The sequence below is a fragment of the Taudactylus pleione genome, unplaced genomic scaffold (genome assembly GCF_031769625.1).
Source record: "Taudactylus pleione unplaced genomic scaffold, aTauple2 ptg000077l, whole genome shotgun sequence".
Classification (NCBI taxonomy): domain Eukaryota; kingdom Metazoa; phylum Chordata; class Amphibia; order Anura; family Myobatrachidae; genus Taudactylus; species Taudactylus pleione.
In genome coordinates, this window is record NW_028284479.1 from 4,137,486 (window position 1) to 4,162,235 (window position 24,750).

Sequence of the window (24,750 nt, forward strand, 5' to 3'; positions counted from 1 at the left end):
TTTCGAAAGTTATGATTTAATAAGAGATACATTAAAACATATCTGTAGATCATGTGAATAAAAAAAAAAAGTAAACCAGTACCTTTAACCTGAAAGCATGCATTTGTACCCTAGTATAACACAACATGACTACATGCGCAATTGTTTATGATCACATTGATGTACCTCCACTTTACTTTTGAGCCCAATTTTCAAGCTGACGAGAAGAGTGCGCATAATGATCTCCCTGAAATCCGTACCCGTGTGTTTTACTGCTGCCAGCTGCTTCATAATGCTGGTGAGGCAAAGACCTGCATTATCACTCAGAGACATATCGCCAAGCTGAAATACAGAAGCATTTTACTTTATTACCATCAATGTAAATTAAGCGCTATGTACATCAGAAATCAAATTGTAAATTAAGGAACCACTGCTCAGAAAGAGCACAAAAAAGTCAGATGAAAAAGGAGCAGACTTTCCTTGTTCGTTTTATCTTGTCTTCAATCACTATTTGTAATTTGGGGGTAGATTTAGTACGGAGCAGGTATTCATAGACATTGATTACCGGTGGCTTTGACCAATGATTTTAAAACGGCAATAAAAATATGTGCCAAACCAGGCTATTGCCATCTTAAAACTATCGGTCAATTCCGACGATGATCGGAGGATTTGAAAAATGTGCGCCTTAGTAAATCTAATCCTTAGACAAGAAGCTTTAGAACTTACACTAACAATTATACATACATTTATAAAAAGAGGAACAGTGTTTGTAGCTAGACTAGGATATGATACAAGTAAGGGGTTTCCCATACCAGATTAGATACATATTTAAGACTGATATTCGCTCCAATTTCCAATATTAGCAGCATAGCAAATTGTTAAGCTACATACTAAGTAAATTAATGGGAAAGGAGGGCAGTAGTAAATACTTACTTGTATGGTGTAGAAACAGTTGTGCATGAGTGGAAGAATATAGTTCACATCAATTGTCTCCATCTCTTTAATATAGGAATTTGCTTTTTGGAAAGCAGTTAATCGGACATCAAAGTTGATATCATCCAAATGTCGTCGATCAAACGCATTCAACTAAGAAACAAAGATAAAAAGTCAGGATCTGTTTTTATACAACCTGACCAAAATGGACAACCCAGCAATACACCACCAACCTTAACAGCAACATCAGTGATATACTGTAACTCAGGGATGAGTTCAGACAGAACCTGAAATCAAGATTTAAAAAGATTAATATATAGTCACCTAAGTATCTTGATGAAGTTATATGAAGGTTAAATTATACATTAGTTACATTCTGGAGAAAAAGAAGGAAATACAAGATAACAAAACAAAGTGTACCTGAAATGTGATACAGAGTGTCTGCCGGGATAACTTGTTCTGAACCACAGAAAATAATTTACCCAATGGCTTCAGGAAACTCATGGGGTTCATACAGTGTCTCAGTAAATTCTGCAATGTCTCCAAGATGTCCACCTCGGTGTCCTAATGTGAAACAATGTGTAATAAATATTAGCCAGACTTCCTCAGACATTTATGCAGCCTAGACACATTTAATATACAATTACTATATACGTTATAAAATTACTTTGTATTTGTACAATCTATTTACAGATTGAATGGTTGAAATCTATAATTTTTTTTTCATTAAAGACAACCTGAAATGAAGTCTTTAGCTGGCCATACACTATCCAATTTATGATTCCACTAATCAACCGAATTATATGACCAACTAAATGACCATGAAGTGTGACTCTATATACTATTCAACTTTTTCATCAGACCAGCCAACTAAACAGATTTTGCTCCAACTGAAAGAATTTCTAATGTCACAGAAGTAGGCGGACTCTGTCTGCCTATTATTGTATGTTTAAAAAAATAAAAAATAAAAACAACATGAGGTTCCATTGACTGCATGATAACAGATACTGGACTTTGCCAGATTGGGATGGGGGAACCATAGGAGGGGGTATCCACAGTCTAAGGGTCCATCCCACCATGAATACAACCAGCCGTGCTGCATTCAGCAGCATGGCCACCGCTGACAATATCGCCCGTCAGTGCGCATAGTCAGCGAGATAGCCAGTACACACTGCCCGATGTGGACATTATGTTGTCCGATCTGCTGGATCGGACGACATAACGTCTAGTGTGTACCTGGCTTAAGATAATCATTGAATTGGTTAGCTGGATAAAAATGTGAATAGTGTATGGCCAGCTTTAAACGATGAAATAGGTGATCAATTCTTCAATGTTCAACATTTTGAGCAGGAAAAAAAAACCATTAAAACCACATAGACAGACTTCTGCTTTTTAGAAATAATTAAATCTGCCACATTGAATCCAATTTATTTAATGAGCTATAATTTGCCTTAGTGCTACTCCAGTCACAGTGCCCTCTACACATCAAGATATAGCAGTGTCCCCCCAAAAAGATGAATTATTTAATGCACATGAGTTTGTCCTACTAGTGTACAAAATAATGTATCACCTGTAGAGAACTTGCCCTCGTAAATAAATATACTCATTACTTACCTGAGCTGTGTTACTTTTATACAAGTAGGATATAAGAAGGCTGATGAGTATATTACTCTGTTCTTTGTCCTGAATAAATTTGCTAATCCTGCAAAGCAGAAATATTTACAGATCAAGATATTACAACACTCTCACATTTATGTTTAGACGACATTCACCAGCAAACCCCCAACTGCAAAGACAATTCAAGAGTAAAAAAAACAACAAAAAAAAATATATATTTTATCTATAAAACATTAGGATGCACATGAATGGAAAAAAACATCAGTCCAGTATTTTTTTTTTTTCTAACCATACGTATTACATTTAAATGTAATGGCGCTGTATAAAAATAAAATAAAATGGCTTACTTCTGTTTGTTTTTTAAAGCTACCCTACAATGTATCTGATCATTTTATTCTCATTTTTTCATACAGGAGTAAAACGAGGCTGAGGGTATTATGTAAAAGGGTCCAAGTTTTAAGATGCAGCGCAATTCATGTACAGTTTTAAAGCGGCAATAATTTAATGGGAAAAACCAGCCTGGTTTTGTATTTTAAATTATTGGAGCTTTAACCACTTACTTGGCAACGTCGTATGTGATGCAACCGGAGACTGTGTTACAGCTGGCATGTTTACATGCAACCAGGCTGCCCCGCTCTGTGTCCTGGCTGTGGTAGAAGATATCGGTTCTGCACTTGATCTCCCCAGATTCCCCCATACCCCTAGGCAGTGATGCGGCGCTCTGTGACCGCCTACATTACTGCCAGAATCGAGTCCTGAATGCCATGCGAACAGCACTCTGGAGTGCATGCGCCGGGGATCAAGTAGCGATGGGAACTTAGTGCCCCTCCAAGCACTATCTGGGTGATCTCTGCGTGTACAGAGATCAGCTAAAGCAGGTGGGGGACTGATCATCAGTCCCTCCTGACACACGCTCCGCTGCACTCTGCATGAGGGGGGCGGTTGCCCATAGGGGTGAAATGGTAACTATATGATGCTGGAGGTGGAAAGGGGGGGAAAAATAAAAAAAAGTATATATTAAACTGGTTACAGAGTAGGAGGATGGGAGCATGAGTTTTAGGGGGGGGGGGGTGTTTTATAAAATAGGGATTTTATTTACTATTAAAGGCGGTGTGGCTGAGGGGTAATGTTATTAGGTTGTATGACAACCACGGGGTTCATAGCCAATGGCCATGAGGGGGTGGGAAGTTATTTTACAATGGAAGCCTATGGACATGGGGGGATGGGGAGGTGCAAAACACACACACACATATATATATATATATTTATTTATTTATAATTATTATTTTTTTTAAATAAAATATTACAATATGTTAAAAATAAAAAAGACAATGTCTGAGCGGTTTTGTTGATAAAAAATGTCAGTTAAGTTAAAGTTGAAGCGTGATGACCGGAATCATGCTGTTTCTGAAAACTCTGATCTTATTAAATAACCCTGACTTGTATTACCGTGTGAAGATGATACAGTACACTATATAACAGAGTTAACAGCTTCATCCATGGGGTTACAATGGTAATATCAAGTCACTAATGTTGGAAAGACAAAATAGCTTGAGAATGGGCAAATGCAGAATACAGCATATTCACAACCCCCTAAAAAAGGAAACTTGCACAAACTACAGATGTGTCCTCCCACAAAAAAGATAAGGGAGGACACATCTGCGCAAAACTACCCTTCTCTCCGCGCCTGGCCCCTTGAGACTAGTGCTGGGCGTCTTTTTTGCTAATTCTTTTTTTTTATTTTTACGAAAAGGCATCTGAGTCACAATGCGATGCACCAGGAAATTGTGCTGATTAATTTGATATGTCTGCGGAACTTGGATATCGGTGTGCAACTGAGTCTCTCAATAAGCATGCGAAGCGCTACGATGCAGCAGCCGCAGCTTTTTTCCACACCAAGTTCCATTTACAGACTCTCAAAAACGCATGCAGATATATAGAAGCGTCACATATCAAATTAATCAGCACAGTCTCCAGGTGCATCATAGTCGCATCGCATTGCGACTTAGATGCATTTTCAGGAAGAAAAAAAAAGGTGCCCAAAGCTAGCAGAGTTGCACAGAACCTAGCAGCTCCCTTGCACCAGGCATATTGCGCTATGTGGTGTATTGAGGCTAGATGACCAAGGACACATCTGTACGTGTTAGAAACATAGGTACAAAGTAATGCACATAACCATTGATTGAAGTTACAAAATAGACCCTTTTAATCCAATTTTAGGTCCTATTTGACTCCCTCCATATGTGTATAAAGTATAGCAATGTGTAGAGTAAAGACAGGTAATATCAGTATTGTATGTTTCCATTAAACAGATTCTTGGACTTCGGGAAGATTTACATCTCAGTTTATCACTGAACCTCCACCGCTAATTACTACTGTTGGTGTCATTTTATAGTGCTGTACAACAAGCAGATGACTTACTTAGAAAGTATGCTGAGCTCTTTGCTGACTTGTGCACCAAATTTCTTCCTCCTTATTTTGTCGGCATTCAGCATGCTCTTACTCAGATAGTGGAGAATCGCAGGGATATGGGGGAAAACCAGCTTCACGCCAACACTTGGACATTCTAATTTGAATAAATGATCCATATGTTATTGCCATTGACTGTTGCACCAAGTGCACGCTCAGAGAAAGGAGTGTATACTTGTGCTTCCCCCTTACCTTCATTTACATTGGTTACATCAGGAATGACGCAGCCATTTACCACCAGAGGAGAAAGAGTTTCTGTCTCTTCAAAGTCCGGGATGTTGAGGAGATTATTAGATACGTCTATAACTAAATTTGCTGTTGTTTCTGATAAACTCTTTGTTGATAGTAGTGCAAATGTATTAAGCAGCATGTCGTACTCAGGCTGCCCAGGTTTTTGCTTGCCAAATAAGGGAAAATATCTAAAGTAAAATATAAGTAGTTAGCTGTGGTTACAATTTCTTCATTTCTTATGGAAGAGTACTGTTCTGTAGGTAGAATACCTTTGTTGCTTTGTGGAATGTATTAAGTTAAAAGCATCTGCTTTCATCTGTTCTTAAACTGAAGTTGGGTACACACTACAGGATCCGTACAATATACAATTTCGATCCGCGACGGAACTATATACAAGTATCGTACGACGGATTGTGTAGTGTCTTACCCAGCTATAGCCATTACACCACACAACTACAACTTGAAAGTAGCACAAAAAAATCCTGAATATACAATGAGAGCCTAAAATAGACCTGTTGGGTTAGGTGACTGTTCTCGAGTCTTAACCATAATGAATGAATCAGCATTAATTCTTATTGCAACATTTCCTTATTCAAGGGATGATATAACTGCCATCAAGGACAGATTACAACTTCAGTATTTCATCTTAAATACTCAACTACACTAAAATGTTCATGAAACTGTGTTTATCCTAAAATTTTGCTTTACGGAAGTTTACGACCATCTTCTTGTTTTTATTGTACTGATCTTAACCATAACTTGGGCTACAGCTTTGGAAACTGTACATCTAACAGGAAGAAGATATTGAGTATACAGAATTAATGTCCTGGGTCTGCAGTGATGCAGTCACTTCACTTAGGGACATGTTATGTTGGGAGCAGAGCAAAACAATGGGTTAATTGCAATGAACAATACAACTTTTCAGTAAATGCAATTTGCCAGTAAATTAAACCATATGGCTTTACAGTACAACGGATCAACATGAAGGTATCTGCCAGTCTAGTCTGACATACATTACCTGGAATTTTGACTCCAAACATGAATAAGCTTTAACACAAGGGAAGGAGAATGTTGGCTTTCCAACACAAGTCTGCTGATCTGTAACACAGAATAAAATACAGTTCTGCAGATTATTCACGGATTATAGGCATTACCATGCTCTAACAGGTTGTATATGGAATATATTGATACTAGGGGGTATTTTTACTAAGGTGCGGGTTTTTAGAAGTGGTTTTGTTGCCCATAGCAACCAATCAATCAGATTCTACTTAACATTTATCTAGCACCTTCTAGAAGGTAATAGCTAGAATCTGATTGGTTGCTATGGGCAACAAAACCACTTTTAAAAACTCGCACCTTAGTAAATATACCCCTAGGTACCTTCCATTTAGGTGCCAGGTACAAAAAAGGTGGGAGGTTTGGTAAAAAAATTATTTTATAAAAATTATCAAAACAGAAGCAATCAAAAGAGGATCAACAGCTCATAAACCAGATCATGATAGAAAAAGGGGAGTATTGAAATCTGTCATTATAAATCCAATGTAAAATCAACTTAAATTCGCCTTTATACTTGGCTAAACAGTCATTTCATGGAAAGAATGGAGTTTGACACAATAAAAAGTTGGAATCCTAAATCACCTTGTTATTATCTGTCATCATAGTAGAAATAAATAATAACTAATTTTACTTACCTGTGGCCAAATCACTGCAAGATAAACAGCATCAACCTCCTCAGCTGAATAGGGGTAGGTCTCAAAGTCACTGAAAAAATCTACTATGCGTCTCATTCCCAGTCTCCTCAAGTTCTTTAGTGGATTAATAAACTTAAGCTGTATCTATATATATATAAAAACACAATCAAAAATGAGTTCAGTAGGGTCTCCTGCATATTTGAAAATAGTGCTATTTAATATTTAATTGAAAAATATAAAATGACAGTTTGTTACATATATTATATATATTAACCCCCACCACCCCACATTGTAGAATATCAAGTCAGGTGTATCTATATAAACCACTGCATTCCCTCCTCCACTAAATACTCAGAACTTCCCAACTATGCGGTGTCCTACTGTTTTGATTTGGGGTGAGGTGACACTCCCTGGTAGATCTCTCGTGGCAGCCTATTTAAGCACACTTTACAGGTGTCAGATCTAATCTTTCCCAGGTGTCAGATCTTGCATAGTATTTATTACCAGTTATTTATATAGAGCACACATATTCCGCAGTGCTTTATAGAGAGTATTTGGCCATACACATGAGTCCCTGTTCCAGTGGCGCTTACAATCTATATTCCAAACAACATGTACGCACACATACACAGTAGGGTTAATTTTTTTTGCTGAGAGCCAATTATTCTACAAGTATATATTTGGATTGTGGGAGGAACAGGAGTACCCGGAGGAAACCCACACATGCATGGGGAGAATATACAAAGTCCACAGAGTTAGGGCCATGTTGGGAATAGAACCAAAGATCTCAGTGCTGTGAGGCACTAATGCTAACCATTACACCATTCGTAATGCCCCATTTTATTAAACAGCTTGTTTCCGTGCCCAGTTTTGTTAGAACCACAGTAAAGTCCACCATTATACCTAAAAGGGCCACAATGGATACAAACTGAGCTTGTGTTCACCATAGCTATATATGAATCAATTGATTTATATTTGGTGACAAAGATCCCTATTTTAAGGGTTGTATGCATCTTCTTCAGCACTCAGGGGTAAAAAAAGCAAGCAAAGCATTGGTTTACATTGGAATCAAACTCAAGTGATAAAACATCTTTAAAAATAGTAAATTAATGGCTGGCATAATGGTGGCACTCTGTTGTATGCATTGGAAAAAAAAAAAAATAGAGTACTTTATGCCTCCGTTTTCAAGGTATAATAACATACAATACATAAAAACGCTTACTTTATACCTCCAACACCCCACCACGTGTCACGCGGCTCCCGGTGGCTCCCATTCTGGCGGCGCCTACAATCGGCGTCATCAGTGAGAGGCCGTAACCATGGTTACCGCTAAACATAAACCTAATGATCGCGCGCATACAGGTCTCCAAAAAAGATATATGTACAAATAAGGATCTACAATGATCACACACATATTTAAGCGTTGATACATGGCATGTTATCTATAAACGGAGAGTCTGCATTAAATATAATGCACTCATGCATCCCATTAGGATATCTTGTTAAATCCATATAGTAAGCGCGTCATGTTCCATATTATAATGAAATAACTAAAGCTTTAACTATTTGGTGCCTGGATCTCTCCAACCACACACTCCCCATGTTATCCCCGTGGATCCCCTATGGACCCTGAAGAAGAAATATTATTCTGTATTTTTTCTAGGATAATGAGTGACTAGTACAAATAAAAGAGTGAAAATTACTTGCTTTTGTTAACATTTTCAAAATATAAATATTAAAACCTTTAAAGGCAAATCTAAGTAAGGTATGCAAGCATCAACAGAACAGTGATGGTACCTGACCCGACTATGAATATCGGACAGTGGTCAAGTATTAAAGCCAGTCCTCCTCCTCAGATCGCAGATACTGCTCAGACAGAGTGAGTGAGAGTGTTAGCGCTCAGCCATAGCCGGCCTCCCAGAGCAGACTCTACAGTGCGAGGGGCGCAGCTGTATAAGGGGCAGGTTGGCGTGCGGCTGTGCAGTGTGACACCTTACGACGTCACACACAGCCTAACAGCCGTAGAAGGCCCGAATGCAGCATCTGAGCAGACTGAACTAGAGCTCAGTGCTGCCCAGGCTTAATAACGAAAATCCCAGGCTTGGAGGCACCGAACCCGGGATATAAATCCTGCAATCCTGCAATCCCGCGATTGGCTTCCCTACCTCTAACTACCTCCAGAAAACAGTTATGTCATGATGCATCGCTATTATACACAATTTTAAAAGCTTCACATAGTCCTAACTCTACCTATCATTTTCACTCTTATACATATTATCTCAACCCATGTCACCACCATATCCACAGTTCAAACCATTTTAAGGCTGATTTAGCCCTATGCCTCTTACTCTCTCTCGTATTTCCACTCATCACTTATAATTCTCCAAAATGTTTTACCACCCCTTCATACATTGTCCATACTCTTGAACTATTTCCACCCTTTCTTCATACATACTCAGGTCCAATTACACTAGTCCTAAGAGTTCACACGTACCACCATACACTTAAAGTACACATACACACCCATTTCACACACTTAATATAGACCTATGTATCTATAATATAACGTCAAAGTAAGGAAACAGCCTCAAGTTGAATTCCATGCTAGCTGTCAGACAATGTCATGCACTGATTGGGAAGCTGAGCTTTGACCTTTCCTAAGTCATGACTCCTATAAGGCTTAGCTGTCCCTCTGTAAATAAATTCCAGCACTGAGGTCATAACTACAACCATTTCAGTTTAAAATGTGGATTCCTAGGGCTGTTAAGAGACGTGCCCTGAAAGAAGTGGAATTTTTAACTAAACTAAGTGTTTGTTTTTTACAGATCTAGATACATCCTGCCCTGTTAAGTTATTACAGTATTACTCTTAAGTGATTTGTTGACAGGCTCAAGAACAGTTTTATAATCATTACCCAAAGTGAAGCCTGTGCCATTTAACATCTTGAACTTTTCACACCTTGAAGTCTAATGAAGCGATAAATGAATTTTGCAAATGACTGCCTGGCATATGAGGCATATGAGGCAAATATCTAAGAGTTACTGACTCTGAAAAACTGCTGTAAAGACAAAGTTTTGCAATTCTGAGAAAAGGAGATTACATTAAGTACAATGTAAAACTTGTTTATAAGAATGTATACAAGGTTTGTATGAATATGTAACACATAGTTTTAAGTGAGGTGATTACTTGATAAAACACAGTGATTACCTTTGAAGTCTGTTAAAACAAAACAAAGTTGTGTTCTTTTCTTACTGCCATGTTATATTTTTTTTTTTTAGGGAGGAGACCAACATTTTATGCTATGTCCCATGCACTATGCTGAGTGTTCACCCCCAATTTTTTTGCCAGGTGACATTAGGAGGCAGCCATTGGTGGTGCACATGAACTATGCGGAGGGCAGACCCAACCCTGATACAGCAGGTAAGCAGCAACCGATTGCCCTCCTCCCATCTGGCATCTCACTTACTGTGGCGGGCACTGTGTAGGTGGAGGGAGGCTGTTAGGCAATAATGCTTGCCTCCAGTGCAGGATGGGCCAGGGTCAAGGTGGCGAGCAGCATCTTCCTTCCAGTGGGGGCGGCTCCGAAAGGGTGGGCCGGGATCGAGGTGGTGGCTGGCATCCTGCTTCCGGTGGGGGCAGCTCTGACTGTAACACAGCCAATAAGTTGAGCTGCGCTGACATTTATATACAAAATGTCAGTGCAGTGCATCTTTCGGCCATGTCACAGTGCCAGGCAGCAGGGAAATTTTCGGGTCAATCTGTCTGGGAGCGTTTGGAGAACATGAACATTTTTTGCTTTCCTGTCCCAATGGAGCAATTAGACAATATTATAATCATTAACCTTTGTACAATCATACTTTCGATGTGATTTTACTTTTGATTGCACTTCTGTTTGGTGTAAGTCCTGTTCAAAGTGGCTCTACACACCTTTACAAACTACGTTGCTATGCAGGAAATTAATTTGTACAAAATATTTGCTGAAAAGACAACGGTGTCGCTGCTGCTAGAGGAGTATGAGCAGAAGAATCGGACATAATGGTCGAAAGTGCGTACACACTTCACTTTTTGACCAATATTGTACAGTCTAATCAGATGGTAATTAAACTGCACATAAATTCTGATCTTTCGATGCAAAAAGTTTTCTTCCGAGAAAACATGATCAAAAGGAGCGTACACACTCCTTAGGTAATGCATGAATGAGTCGGAAACCGAAACAACGGCAAGACGATTGTATAGGTGCGTAACTAGTTTTAGTTCCTGTAGGAGTAGGGATAAGCAGGCTTGGGGGTATATTTACTAATGTGTGGGTTTTAAGAAATGGAGATGTTACCCATAGCAACCATTCAGATTCTAGTTATCACTTATCTAGTACATTCTAGAAGATAATCGCTAGAATCTTATTGGTAACTATGAGCAACATCTCCACTTCTAAAAATCCCCACTTTAGTAAATATACCCCTCAGGTCCTATAGGAGTAGGGAGAAGCAGGCTTAGTTCTTGTAGGAGTAGAGAGAAGCAGGCTTAGTTCCTGTAGGAGTAGAGGGAAGCAGGCTTAGTTCCTGTAGGAGTACAGAGAAGCAGGCTTAGTTCCTGTAGGAGTAGAGAGAAGCAGGCTTAGTTCCTGTAGGAGTAGAGAGAAGCAGGCTTAGTTCCTGTAGGAGTACAGAGAAACAGGCTTAGTTCCTGTAGGAGTACAGAGAAGCAGGCTTAGTTCCTGTAGGAGTAGAGAGAAGCAGGCTTAGTTCCTGTAGGAGTAGAGAGAAGCAGGCTTAGTTCCTGTAGGAGTAGAGAGAAGCAGGCTTAGTTCCTGTAGGAGTAGAGAGAAGCAGGCTTAGTTCCTGTAGGAGTAGAGAGAAGCAGGCTTAGTTCCTGTAGGAGTAGAGAGAAGCAGGCTTAGTTCCTGTAGGAGTAGAGAGAAGCAGGCTTAGTTCCTGTAGGAGTAGAGAGAAGCAGGCTTAGTTCCTGTAGGAGTAGAGAGAAGCAGGCTTAGTTCCTGTAGGAGTAGAGAGAAGCAGGCTTAGTTCCTGTAGGAGTAGAGAGAAGCAGGCTTAGTTCCTGTAGGAGTAGAGAAAAGCAGGCTTAGTTCCTGTAGGAGTAGAGAAAAGCAGGCTTAGTTCCTGTAGGAGTAGAGAAAAGCAGGCTTAGTTCCTGTAGGAGTAGAGAGAAGCAAGCTTAGTTCCTGTAAGAGTAGGGAGAAGCAAGCTTAGTTCCTGTAAGAGTAGAGAGAAGCAGGCTTAGTTCCTGTAGGAGTAGGGAGAAGCAGGCTTAGTTGATGTAGGAGTAGGGAGAATCTGGCTTAGTTCCTGTAGGAGTAGGGAGAAGCAGGCTTAGTTCCTGTAGGAGTAGAGAGAAACAGGCTTAGTTCCTGTAGGAGAAGGGAGAAGGCGGCTAAGTTCCTGTAAGATAAGGGAGAAACTGGTTTTGGGCATGATTCAGCAAGGATCACAACTGCTAATACGCACGCAATTGTTGAAGTTGCAGGGGCGTGCATAAATTAGCCACTGCGATGCCGTACACAGTCTGAGTACTCATAGCGTGCGATGAGCTCAGCAATTCCTGAGTAAGGTCAGAGCCTGTGCGAGTGTGCGTGATGCTGCGATGGTACTCTATTGGACCGATGGTTTCGTAGTCTTGCTAAAAATGACAGATGTGTGTAAGGTAAAGTGTCCTTATGTTGTGCTGTGGCGGCATAGCGATCGCAATGGATTAGCATACTATAAGCAGTGAGACTGCATGCGTAAATCGCTATTGCAATCGCAGTTACGATCCTTACTGAAACAGGCCCTTAGTTCTTATAGGAGTTAGCCTTAGTTCCTCTAAGAGTAGGGAGAAGCAGGTTTAGTACCTGCTGGAAAGCATCTTACTCAAGTTCTGTGCAGAGAGCTATTGGTTGTAGCTTTAAAAAAAATTAATGTCTAACAGTTTTTGGTGCCCTCAGATATTCACCGAATATTAGAAGGCCATGCTTGCAAAAATGGGATTTATATCCTTACCTGTAAAATGCTTTTCTCGGACTCCATGTGGGATACAGGGATCACACTGGGTATAAATGCTGAGGAGGAGTCTGGGACCCAAACGGTTAAATTATTTTACCCAGCAGCACAGGCTCCCTGCTCCCCTATACCCCGCTGCCAGCACTTTTTTTTAAACTATGGTTGCTACTGATGCTGGAGAAAGTGCATTTTGAAACTTAATTAACAGTTTCATTTATATGTTTATTTCGTAACCAGGATACATTCACAGTTTTATATATTATTTTATATAAGCTTATTTTTTACTGCAACAGTGGTATCAGAGGATTGCCATTTGTATATTAGATGAAATTTAGCTAATGTTTTATTGTATCCGATTGCTATTGCAAATTTTATTTATTTATTTCATTTATGGTGTTATTAAATTGTAAGATATATTTTTGAACACATCGTACCTTAGCTCATTGCGCTTCCCACCCCCCTTTGTTTCCTTGTTTCTTCCTTTTGTTAGAGGGGCCGACTACTCCTCAGGAGGGAGCAGCATTTAGCTATTTGATTTTTCAATAGGGTTCTGGCGCCTGAATATATCTTCTTTCCCCCCCTTTTTGTATTGGTCTCTGGTTTCGGCAATTTTTTTGGGTAGCCGTTACTCAACTGGTCTCTAAATACTTGCAAGAATGCCATCACTAAGATGTCTAGCCGAACGTCTGGAACAGAGACAGATATATCTTAATGATGATCTAAATTACAGTGAGATAAGCACTGTTGAAGACAAACATGATATGTCTAAGTTATTTAACAAACTGGAGGATTTATTTATTTGTGAAACTAGGCATTGGTGGGATCAAGTCACTTTACAGAAATATCTGGATAAAAACATGATCCCAAGGGGCCTCAGGATTTTTAAATCCTGTTCATTTAAAGATAACCTGCCATTCACAGTAGAATGGAATGAGGCACTTGATAATTGTTCTAGGGCCCTTATGAGACAATAAAATATAGGGAACGAAAGGTCCAATCAATACAAAAAGATTGAAGAGACACAACAGTCACTTATGGTGTTCTCGAAACATCCAAATTACGATGACAGAGACCTTAAAATTAATAGTAAAGTTGAAGACTTCGAGAAATCTCTAATTCAGTTGAAAGAGAAGAAACTGAATAGACTATATATAGGACCAAGTACGTACATTTAATAGAAAGAATAAGACATCTCCTCATAAGATTCCAAGGTATAAATACATCATCTGGGTTTACACAAAGGACACAATTCCTTTTTTGGTGTACAGAGAACTTTTTTAGGGACTCCTCGGGTAACAATAGGAACAATTACAGACATTAAAATCCAAACTGCGTCGCAGTGCGTGTTCGCAATCCAGTCGCTGCGTTCAGAACTGCGAACGCAGAGGCTACGCAGACCCATGGAAGAGAGATTGACAGGAAGTGCTGCTTGTGGGTGGGTAGGGGGGGGTTGGGTGAACACAGGTGTGCCAGTGCATTTAAACGCTGTTGCAGGGGCGTGCATAAATGATCCACTGCAATACCAGATGCCGCCTGAGGCATCATAGTGTGCGCATTAGTAAGCAATTCCTGAGTGAGGTCTGAGCTTCCCTAACCGTCCCATGTTACTCGATATTACCGATTGTTTCACTATGTTGGCCAAGTATACGGATGTAAGGGGAAGTGAGCGTCCTTATGTCAGACTGTGATCGCAATGCAAATATTTAAATGACACTGCTTTATCAATTAGCAACAGTTGTGTGCGTATAAGCAAAATAGCGATCCGTAGTACATCAGGTCCTGAGTGGTGCAAACCATCGATGGTTCACCATAGATTGTTATTGTACCATCGATGGTACCATCCCTAGAACACAGAGATTCTACAAGACAACTCTGAATTTGCCAGTTGCATGGTTAGTGCAAAAAGGGTTTAACTGCCATACTTAATATTTTTTTTTACTCCTGTTCGCAAAAGCTTCCCAAAACGAAACTTATACCAAAGAGAGATTGTATTTAACTGTATAACATACTTTATGTACCAAAAAAATTAAAGATACACTTTTTTAGATATTCAAGGTCAAATGTCATATCATGTGACCTTGAAATGTAAAGTCAATATTTCAATATAAAACTAATTTTTATGAAAACTATTGTCCCTTAGCTTCAAAACAAGACCAAAATGAAAGTTCTACCACAATTAGAAGCAAAGTTATGATTCGTTTTAGTTGACCTTGCAAGCAAAATTTTTTAAAAATGTTGTCATGTCCCTATAGCATGAACACGGTGTATCACTGAGGGCTAAAATTTTACATATGAAAGTTACTTTATGCCGTCTATCATCCTACCAAATTTCATGACAATCTGAGACGGTCGTGTTCGAAGCTGTGATGATTTGGCATGAAATAACCCGTATATAAGGAGACACTCTTGGAGAGATTTGGAACATACTAACAGGTTCAACTCACTAAAGGATAGTGACAATACTCCACCTTTGGCCAGAAACAGGACACACAACTAAGAAGTATCCCACCAGATCGTTTGATTTACCACACAAAAAGAAAATCTAAGGTACAGAGGTTGTAGAGGGAGAACAAAGAAATCCCACAAAGAAAAAACCACAAAAAGATACTAAACACTAAGGGTATTTTTCATCTTTGAAACAAAACTTTGACCCCTACAGAAATGTCATTACTAAATAGAGCAGTGGTTCCCAAACTTTTAAGAACCACGACGCCCTAGAGCATCAGCATTGTTCTCACGGCACCCCTAAACCAAACGTTTGTTATTGAGTCATTCAGCAAAAATTTTGTAAATTAGTAAAGTGAAGTAAATTGCGCTGACCTGTCATCCTTCGGTTCAGTTATGTGGTGGTGGACCACCAAACTGATTCACCCCCGCAAGTGTCCCAAGGAACCCCAGGGTGCCACGGCACACAGTTTGGGAACCACTGAAATAGAGGATTAAAATTTGCCCCAGAGGAAAAACCCAATCTTTTTTCTTTGTTTGTGGACTTAAATCGGACTGTACGCACCCAGAGTAGAAAGAGGTATTCACCATGAAAGCCCTACATCATCAGAAAGTAGATGGTTCTTCAATATGTCTAGATACGAATGACCTTGACTCACTGGGGATTTGGCATCACTCTCTTCTTCCCTCCTCTTCAATAGAAGTAAGATCTATGATATTAATGGACCAAACCTTACTAAATTTAAAAAACAATCCAAATGTTATCCTTTACAACATAGGGGCCCTTTTGTTGAAGGCTTTTATACTACCACAATGAGGGATTTCAAGACCCTTTGAGAGAAATTAAGTAAAAGCAAGACTAAAGACAATCTCTGTAAATTTGAAAGACTAGCCCTTAAGAGATTAAGGATAACAATATTATAGTAAAACAAGCAGATAAGGGAGGTGGTCTAGTCATACAAAACACGGAGTACTACATGTCAGTGGCCTCCAGACAACTTAATGATGTATCATTCTATAAAAAATTGCCCTCTGATCCCACTACTCCCTTTCAAAGTGAATTCAAACAAATACTAGATATGACATTAGATTCTGAGGTGATTATTAAAGATATTTTGCATTTTTTGAATGTTTTGCACCCATTTATTCTAGTTTATTATCATTTACCTAAAGTCTATAAATCACTCACCTAGGCGCCTGATTATTTCAGGTTTTGGGTCACTCACCACTAACCTATCTGGCTTTGTTGACACATATCTATAGAAGTACATGATGTCCTTTCCTTCTTACAAACAAAGACACCACCCATTTTCTTCAAAAGTTAGACACTACCCCATGTAAAGACTCCTACATATTACCCACGTGTGATGTCAAATCACTTTACACGAATATACCACATGAATTGGGGATCTTAGCGGTGAATCACTTTTTGACACTAGATTCATTCTGTCCTTTATTAGGTTTATATTAGAGCACAACTACTTTTCATTAAATAAAAAATTTATTTACAGACCAAAAGGTACTGCCATGGGGACTATCTTTGCCCCGAGCTTTGCCAATTTTTATTTGGGACTTTTTGAAGAAAAATACATCTGGAATAGCAGGTTTGGGGTGAACATAGACCTATTTTTCATTTGGGATGGGGATGACTTATCACTCACTAATTTCATTGACCACTTAAATCACAACTCTTTTGGTTTGAAATTCACTAAGACCCATAGCCACCCTTAATTTTCTGGATATCACAATTTCTATACACGATGAAAAGATAGAAACAATGACGTATGTTAAGGATGTAGACTACAATAACTATCTACACTACACGAGTAGCCATTATAGACTCCTTGGAAAAATAATATTCCTAAAGGGCAATATCTCCATCTCAGGAGAAACTGCTCTTAAGAAGGGACATTTTTGGAACAAGCTAGGACAATGCACACAGCCTTTTTAAGACAAGGCTATCCAGTCTACATCCTAAATAAAGCATTGGAAGAAACTTTAAAGTGTCCAGAGAGTCTCTTATTTATTCTTCTAGACCACAGGTTCTCAAACTCGTTCCTCAGGACCACAAACAGTACATGTTCTCCAGGTCTCCTCACAAAATCACAAGTGAAATAATTAACTCCACCTGTGGAACTTTTAAAATGTGTCAGTAAGTAATGAATACACCTGTGCACCTCTTAGGTGACCTGGAAAACGTGAATTGTGTGGGGTCCCGAGTACAGAGTTTGAGAACCTCTGTTCTAGACAACAAAAGGCGAATAGAAACACAACTAAGATGAATACAAAAGTTCATACCAGCTCAATTTAGTTATTTGAATTAACTTACTCTTCATTGTTTAAAAAAAAATAAAAATACCCAACAATAAATTGAATCTGAACTAGTCAGCTATATTAAATTAGTTTGGGCTATATTAATCAATGATAGAGATATTAGAAGACTATTATGTAATCCTTTGGTATCTAATCTTTTAAATCTGTTTACTGAATGTTTTTTTAAATGCGCTGAATATAAATATAATTTTTTTCACTGTTTCCCACGCTTTTAATAATAAATATTATATATATATATATATATATACACTGAGTTTGAGTAATACAAGATTGTTTCCCTGGTATATTAATATGTATGTAAAAATTATAAAGTCTCTATTCCTCCTTCTTTAAACTTATTAACTTCTTCACTGTTCCGTATCTTTAATTTTTGATCATCTATTCTAACTATATATATTTATTGATAACTATATTTACGGTTATTCCATCTCTGTCTATAATAATCTAAATGGCAAGTTAGACCAGTTGCACAATTAAGACAATTGCTTCTAATGTATTTAATTAGCAATACCCTCTGAAATAAGCTAATAGACATTTCCCCCCATTTTAATTCCTCTGAAGAAACGACCAAGCTGAGGTCGAGAAACGCGTTTGGTTTGCATTTACCTTCCCTCTGAACCACTGCTACCTATTGCGGTACCGCTTACAAGCATGAATAAGCCTTACAAATTGGACTACCTAGACCTGCAGTAACGCTGGAATACGCACTGTTTGCGAAGCGCTAGAGATCAGGAATACATCCACCCTGAAGGAAGACACCTCAGGGTGAGAGGTGGCCGCTTTCTGTTTAGTCAAAGGATCCAGATAGGCTTCAGCTTTACCAAGAGACACCTTACAGACCACACACAAGGTTTTAAAGGAGCCTGTAAGAAAACTGATAGGCACCACCCTCGTGTCCCATACACCCAACAGGTCTGTACATTATAATTGTATTTTTCAATCTTGCACGGCTGGTTACAGGAGCAACGGATGGCCACAGTTCCAGGAGCAAGTAACCTTTTACCAATTCTTTATATAAGCCTGCCCTCTAGGTTTACTTCTTGTTAAGGGAAAGCCATACACAGTGATTGAATGATTCGCTCTCCAGCACTATATTAAAGCAGTGAACCAGGAATATATGAAAAACATGTATTGCATGTGAAGATTTATTCTGTACCTGCTGACATTTGTTACTGCCTGTGCTTTTTTTTTTTTGGAACTATGGTTGCTACTGACTGGAAAGACTGCATTTTGAAACTTCAGTTTCATTTATATGTTTATTTCATAACCAGGATACGTTCAAATTTTTATATAGATTTTCTTTGGATCATATAAGCTTATATGTTTTCACTGCAACAGGATTGCCATTTGTATATTATATGAAATTTAGTTGATGTTTTACTGTATCCGATTGCTATTGCAAATTTTATTTATTTACTTTATTTCATTTATGGTGTTATTAAAGTGTAAGATATATTTCTGAACACATTGTACCTTACCTCATTGTGCTTCTCAAACCCCTTTGTTTCCAGCACTAAAGGACTAGTTAAGTTAACAAGGCCAAGGAATGGAGGAAGAGCAAGGAGGAGGAAGACCGGCACATACACCACTAAACACAAAACAGAGGCTAGAAGAGGAATCAGTAATCACATAGTGTGTCCCCCATGGAGTCATAGAAAAGGATTTTACAGATAAGGACAAAAATACCCTTTTCTCTTTCCTTCATGGGGGACACAGGGATCACGCTGGGACTTCCCACAGCTGTCCCCTTTAGGGCGGAGATGCTCCTGTGCTGCGCTAAGAACTCTACACCCAAAACCTGCATCTGCGGAGGCAAAGGTATCAAAAGCATAGAACTTAATAAAAGGTATGAGCAGAAGACCACATGTGTGGCTTTACAAAGCTGCTCCGCAGAAGCACAATGCTGAGCTGCCCAAGAAGTGCCATCAGCTCTAGAGGAATGAGCACGTACCGAAGTCAGGGTAGGAAGATCCGCCAAAGTGCAGGCCTGACGGATAGTCGAACAAAGTCAGCAAGATAAAGACTGCTTGGTAGCTAACCAGCCCTGCTTATTAAAGTCATATAAGGCAAAGAGAGAAATGGAATGACGCAAATCCCTCATCCTGTCGACATAAACATGGAAGGCCACATCTAATGAGGCCTGTCCGGTAGATGAAAAGCAGGGACCACAATTTCCTGGTTGATGTGAAACTGGGAAACAACCTTTGGAAGATAACCAAGACGAGTGCGAAGTACTGACTTGTCGTGATGGAAAATCAAGAAAGGCAAACGGCAGGGCAAAGAGCTCAAATCGGAAACACAACGGACCGGCGCAATGGCTAAAAAGTAAACAGTCTTCCATGTAAGCCAACGAAGATCCACTGTATCTGAAGGCTCGAAAGGTGGGTCCTGAAGAGCCCTGAGTACCAAGGACAGGCCCCACTGAGCTACTGGTTGGGCAAACTGAGGCTGGAGATGTAGTACACCCTGAAGGAAAGAGTTTGTACATTAGGCAATAATGCCACCTTATTTTGAAAAATGACCTATCGGACCAAACCTGTACACTTTGAGTGACGAATCCTGCTTGCAGGAAGGAAAGTATCCTTGATTGGCGGAAAGAGCGGAAATTCCCTGAGCCGTACACTAAGCAAAGAAAGTCTTCCAGACTCTATGATACAGTGCCTTGCAAAAGTATTCACCCCTCTTGGCTTTTTACCTTTTTTGTTACATTACAACCTGTAATTTATTTTTTTTATCTGAATTTTATGTGATGGATTTGCACAAGAGTCTAATTTGGTGAAGTGAAATGAGAAAAATATATATAAAAAAGAATCTTTCTAAATAAAATTCTGAAAATTGGCATGTACATATGTAATCACCCCCTTTGCTATGAAGCCCCTCAAAAGTTCTGGTGCAACCAATTACCTTCAGAAGTCACATAATTAGTGAAATGAAGTTCACCTGTGTGAAATCTAAGTGTCACATGATCTGTCAGTATAAACACACCTTTTCTGAAAGGCCCCAGAGGCTGCAACACCAATAAGCAATAGGAAGCACATCATGAATACCAAGGAGCTCTCCAAACAAGTCAGGGACAAAGTTGTTGAGTAGTACAATTGTGGGTTGGGTTATTAAAAAAATATCCAAATCTTTGATGATTCCCCGGAGCACCATCAATTCCATCATCATCAAATGGAAAGAGAACATGGTACCACAACAAACCTGCCAAAAGAGGGCCGCCCACCAAAACTCACAGATCGGGCAAGGAGGGCATTAATCAGAGAGGCAGCACAGAGACCAAAAAGTGAACCCTGAAGGAGCTGCAGAGTTCCACAGCAGAGACTGGTGTATCTGTGCATGTGACCACAATAAGCCGTACACTCTTTAGATGGAAGAGTGGCCAGAAAAAAGCCATTACTTAGTGATGTTTTTCAGCAGCAGGGACTGGGAAACTGATTTGAATCGAGGGAAAGATGGATGGTGCTAAATACAGGGATATTCTTGAGCAAAAGCTGGTTCAGTCTGCCTGTGATTTGAGACTGGGACGGAGGTTCACCTTCCAGCAGGACAATGACCCGAAGCATACTGCTAAAGCAACACTCGAGTGGTTTAAGGGGAAACATTTAAAATGTGTTGGAATGGTCTAGTCAAAGCCCAGATCTCAATCCAATTGAGAGTCTGTGGTCAGACTTGAAACTTGCTGTTCACAAGCAGAAACCATCCAACATGAAGGAGCTGGAGCAGTTTTGCCTTGAGGAATGGGCAAAAATCCCAGGGGCAAGATGTGGCAAGCTCATAGAGACTTATCTAAAGCGACTTGCAGCTGTAATTGGTGGCTCGACAAAGTACTGACTTTAGGGGGGTGAATAGTTATTCACGCTGAAGTTATCTGTTACGTTGTATTAAATGTTGTTTGATTCAAATACAAAAAAAAAAAAAAACATCACATTTTGATGACTGCTTATGATTGATGTCTCCAGAGCCACCCCATCAAAGCCAGACGTGTCAAATTCAGATGGAAACACGGACCCTGAGACAGAAGAATGAGTCAGAGGGGGTCTCACCACGGAGTGCAGATGAACAAGCCGAGGAGGTTGGCGTACCAAGATCTGCCATGCAATCTGGAGCGATAAGAATCACCATGCCACCCTCCAACTTCAGTTTGCAAAGAACCCGCAGAATCATAAAACTTGGGGGGGAAGATGTAAATGAGAGGGAATGACCACCTGACCATCCACTAGAAAGGCTCCAAGTTCTCTGGTCCATGAGCGGCACTTTGGCAGCTTGTGGTTGAAAAGGGAGGCCATCATGCCGATATCCGGACGGCCCCTGCGATGTACCAATGACTGGAAGACCACAGGATTGAAAGCCCACTCGTCTGTGTGAATGTCCTGGCGACTGAGAAAGTCCACTTCCTAATCTTGGACTCCCTGAATTTATACCACCGACAAAGCCAGCGTCTCGACTCACTGCCTGCTCAGGTAACAAAAGTAAAGAAAATAAAAAGAGGCTGCTTAATAGCAGCCCCTGTTGAAACAATGCCCACTTCTTGGGCACCAAACGAAAGCTGGTCCTCTGGTGCTGGAGGCGGGGTATAGGGGAGAGGGAACCTGTGCTGCTCGGTAAAATAATTTAACAGTTTTGTGCCCAAACTCCTCCTAGGCACCTATACCCAGCGTGATCGGTGTCCCCAATGGAGGAAAGAGACAATGTCTGAGTAGATGATGTGCTGCTGCCCTGCCTAGTTGGCTTAGTGGAGGAAATGTTAGTGACTCAATATCTATCTAAACCATGTCTAGGTCTTCTGCAAAACTGAAGAACATAAATAGCCTATCCTGGTAGAACAAGCCCTCCTGCCAAGGTAAGGAGTGTCTACAGAGTAAAAGAGCGGGATAGTAACCAAGGACAGAATATGATTTATCATTGAAATTAAGGTTGTTTGGTTTGAACCGCCCCCCAGAAATCAAACTGGTTCTCTGAACAATGGTCATCAGGGTAGCACTAGGTTCTAATTCATGTAGGGTGGTCGGTCATTAACCAATTGAGACATTTTTCAAGCCTAGCTCTCCTCTATCAGCCAGTTGTGTTTGCATTAGCAAGCTAAAGACTGTGGGCCTGATTCAGAGTTGTACGCAGTCTTTGGATACAGCTGCTGTACGAAAATATGTAAAAGCAGCAGACGGTGTCTGTAGTAGACAGACTCCCACTACATGCTTTTGTGATCTGCTGCTGCATCCGAAGACGCAGCATTGGATCATCTGTGTAACGATCAGGTTACCCAGGATAGACGTATATTTCATGCTTCCGAGGCCAGTCAAGGTGTTTCCAGGGACGCTGCCACTGGCCTCGGAATGCTCAGAAAACTAGGCTGACACCCCCCCGTTTTCTGTAAAGCTGGCCGTCACCACCCCTCTCCCTCCCCAAAATGGCCACAGCATGTTAATCATGCTGAGGCTTAAGAGGCTCGGTAACAGTCGCAATTCACCAAACATCGGAAATGTACGTAAGGTTTGCGCAAATCCCTGAATCAGGCCCAATGTCCAGCAGAGCAATTCCAAAGCTTGGCCTGGGTCTCTGTTGAAGCTAAGGAGAGGAAATACATTTTACCCTATCCCAGTTTTAGTATTCCTTTAGCCTATAAAACACCTATCAATATTTTGAAAATGACCAATATCACCCAAGCAAGCTAGTCATTTTTTCTTTTTTGGGAATACATGGGGAGGGGGGGGGGATATGTTTCGGTATAATGTTATAGCCTTCGATTTGCAGGCAACAGTGAGATCTCGGCGAGTCTGCCAGATGTTACAAAGTGGCAGTCACATAAAAGGCAAAACCTATCTACAGGCAGAATCAACAGGATCTCGCCAATGCCTGCAATTTCCCCAGAGTGTTATAGGTGAATGTTGTCTAACCACATTTCTAACAAAGCATTTCATTAAGTTCCACAACACAAGCCATAAATGTGGCACGAAACACAAGGATTTATTGAAGACTAAAATCCTAGAAATACCAGCTCATTACCTTTTCTTTCTGCTCAAGAACACGAGACACAGCTGCAGTCATGCAAAGTAAAATCTGAAGCATCTCGGGTAAGTAGGGGCTGATCAGGTGACCCAGATTCTTCAAAACAACCTCCAAACTATTGAGTAAGCTGTGCTGGCGTCCCAGTGGCAGCACCTTGGAGAGATCCAGCTGTTCTACACAATGCTGCACCATAACAAGACAGCCTCCTGTGAAATATAAAAGTATTAGATATCAAACTAGCTTGGCAAAAATAAATCTTCCCGTATAACTAAAGTGGATTAACATCACTAAAATAAGACTGAGAGGAATATACAATCTTTTCTATATTGTCAAAAGGACATAATAGCACTTTCAATAACTACAAAGAAATATTGTGCCCTCATGTGTCGTCACATACTACAGAAAAGTAGCAAACAGTACGTCAGCTAATGCAGCTTCTTATAATGCTTTGGTCAATGCTACGCTAGCAAACCATACACCATATTAAAAGTTTTATTAAACTAACATCAATAGCATTTCACTGTCAGTTTAATTTGTGACAATGAATATTTAGAAGTGCACCATCTATTACACACCAAAAAGAGAAAGATGTGACAAATTGCATGGTATCAGAGTCTGTCACATACAAAAGCTAACTGGACCAAAATTATAGAACTGACAAGCGCCATTCTTGGGGTGGATGTACCGGTCAATATTACTATCTCAGAAATTTACTTCTTACACACCTGGACAGTGCCAATTGGGCCCTGATGCCTGTTCACTGGAAATATCCACTTACTCAATGGCAGAATGGTTCCAACTCCTGGACATCTATATGTCTATGGACGATATCATTCTTTCAAGAATTCACTGTTTAAGAATTCAACTTCACTTGTATTAATTTTGCTGGAATGTAAGGAATCGACCACATAGTACTCCGAGTACCCTGCTTCTTTGATTCCCCCTAGTTCTCTAAGGTCAGTGACGTTCAACCACCCCATCACAATTCCTTATATACTGCACTCTAGCACACCCTTCATTTGCTCTATTTTTTCAGGCTGGATATAATGGGGCAG

The 24,750-nt window shown here is 40.0% G+C and overlaps 1 protein-coding gene across 1 annotated transcript in view; it reads right to left on the minus strand.

Annotated features, from left to right (window-relative positions):
• UTP20 (UTP20 small subunit processome component) overlaps positions 1 to 24,750 on the minus strand; it is a 184,114-nt gene that overhangs the window by 64,041 nt on the left and 95,323 nt on the right. Inside the window, exons 27-36 of the mRNA XM_088467851.1 lie at positions 23,693 to 23,901; positions 6,921 to 7,064; positions 6,248 to 6,327; positions 5,191 to 5,417; positions 4,951 to 5,095; positions 2,527 to 2,614; positions 1,333 to 1,476; positions 1,146 to 1,199; positions 913 to 1,065; positions 166 to 321 (exon numbers count right to left, since the gene is read on the minus strand). Of these exons, the coding sequence (XP_088323977.1) occupies positions 166 to 321; positions 913 to 1,065; positions 1,146 to 1,199; positions 1,333 to 1,476; positions 2,527 to 2,614; positions 4,951 to 5,095; positions 5,191 to 5,417; positions 6,248 to 6,327; positions 6,921 to 7,064; positions 23,693 to 23,901 (1,400 nt within the window). The remainder of the gene's footprint in view (positions 1 to 165; positions 322 to 912; positions 1,066 to 1,145; positions 1,200 to 1,332; positions 1,477 to 2,526; positions 2,615 to 4,950; positions 5,096 to 5,190; positions 5,418 to 6,247; positions 6,328 to 6,920; positions 7,065 to 23,692; positions 23,902 to 24,750) is intronic.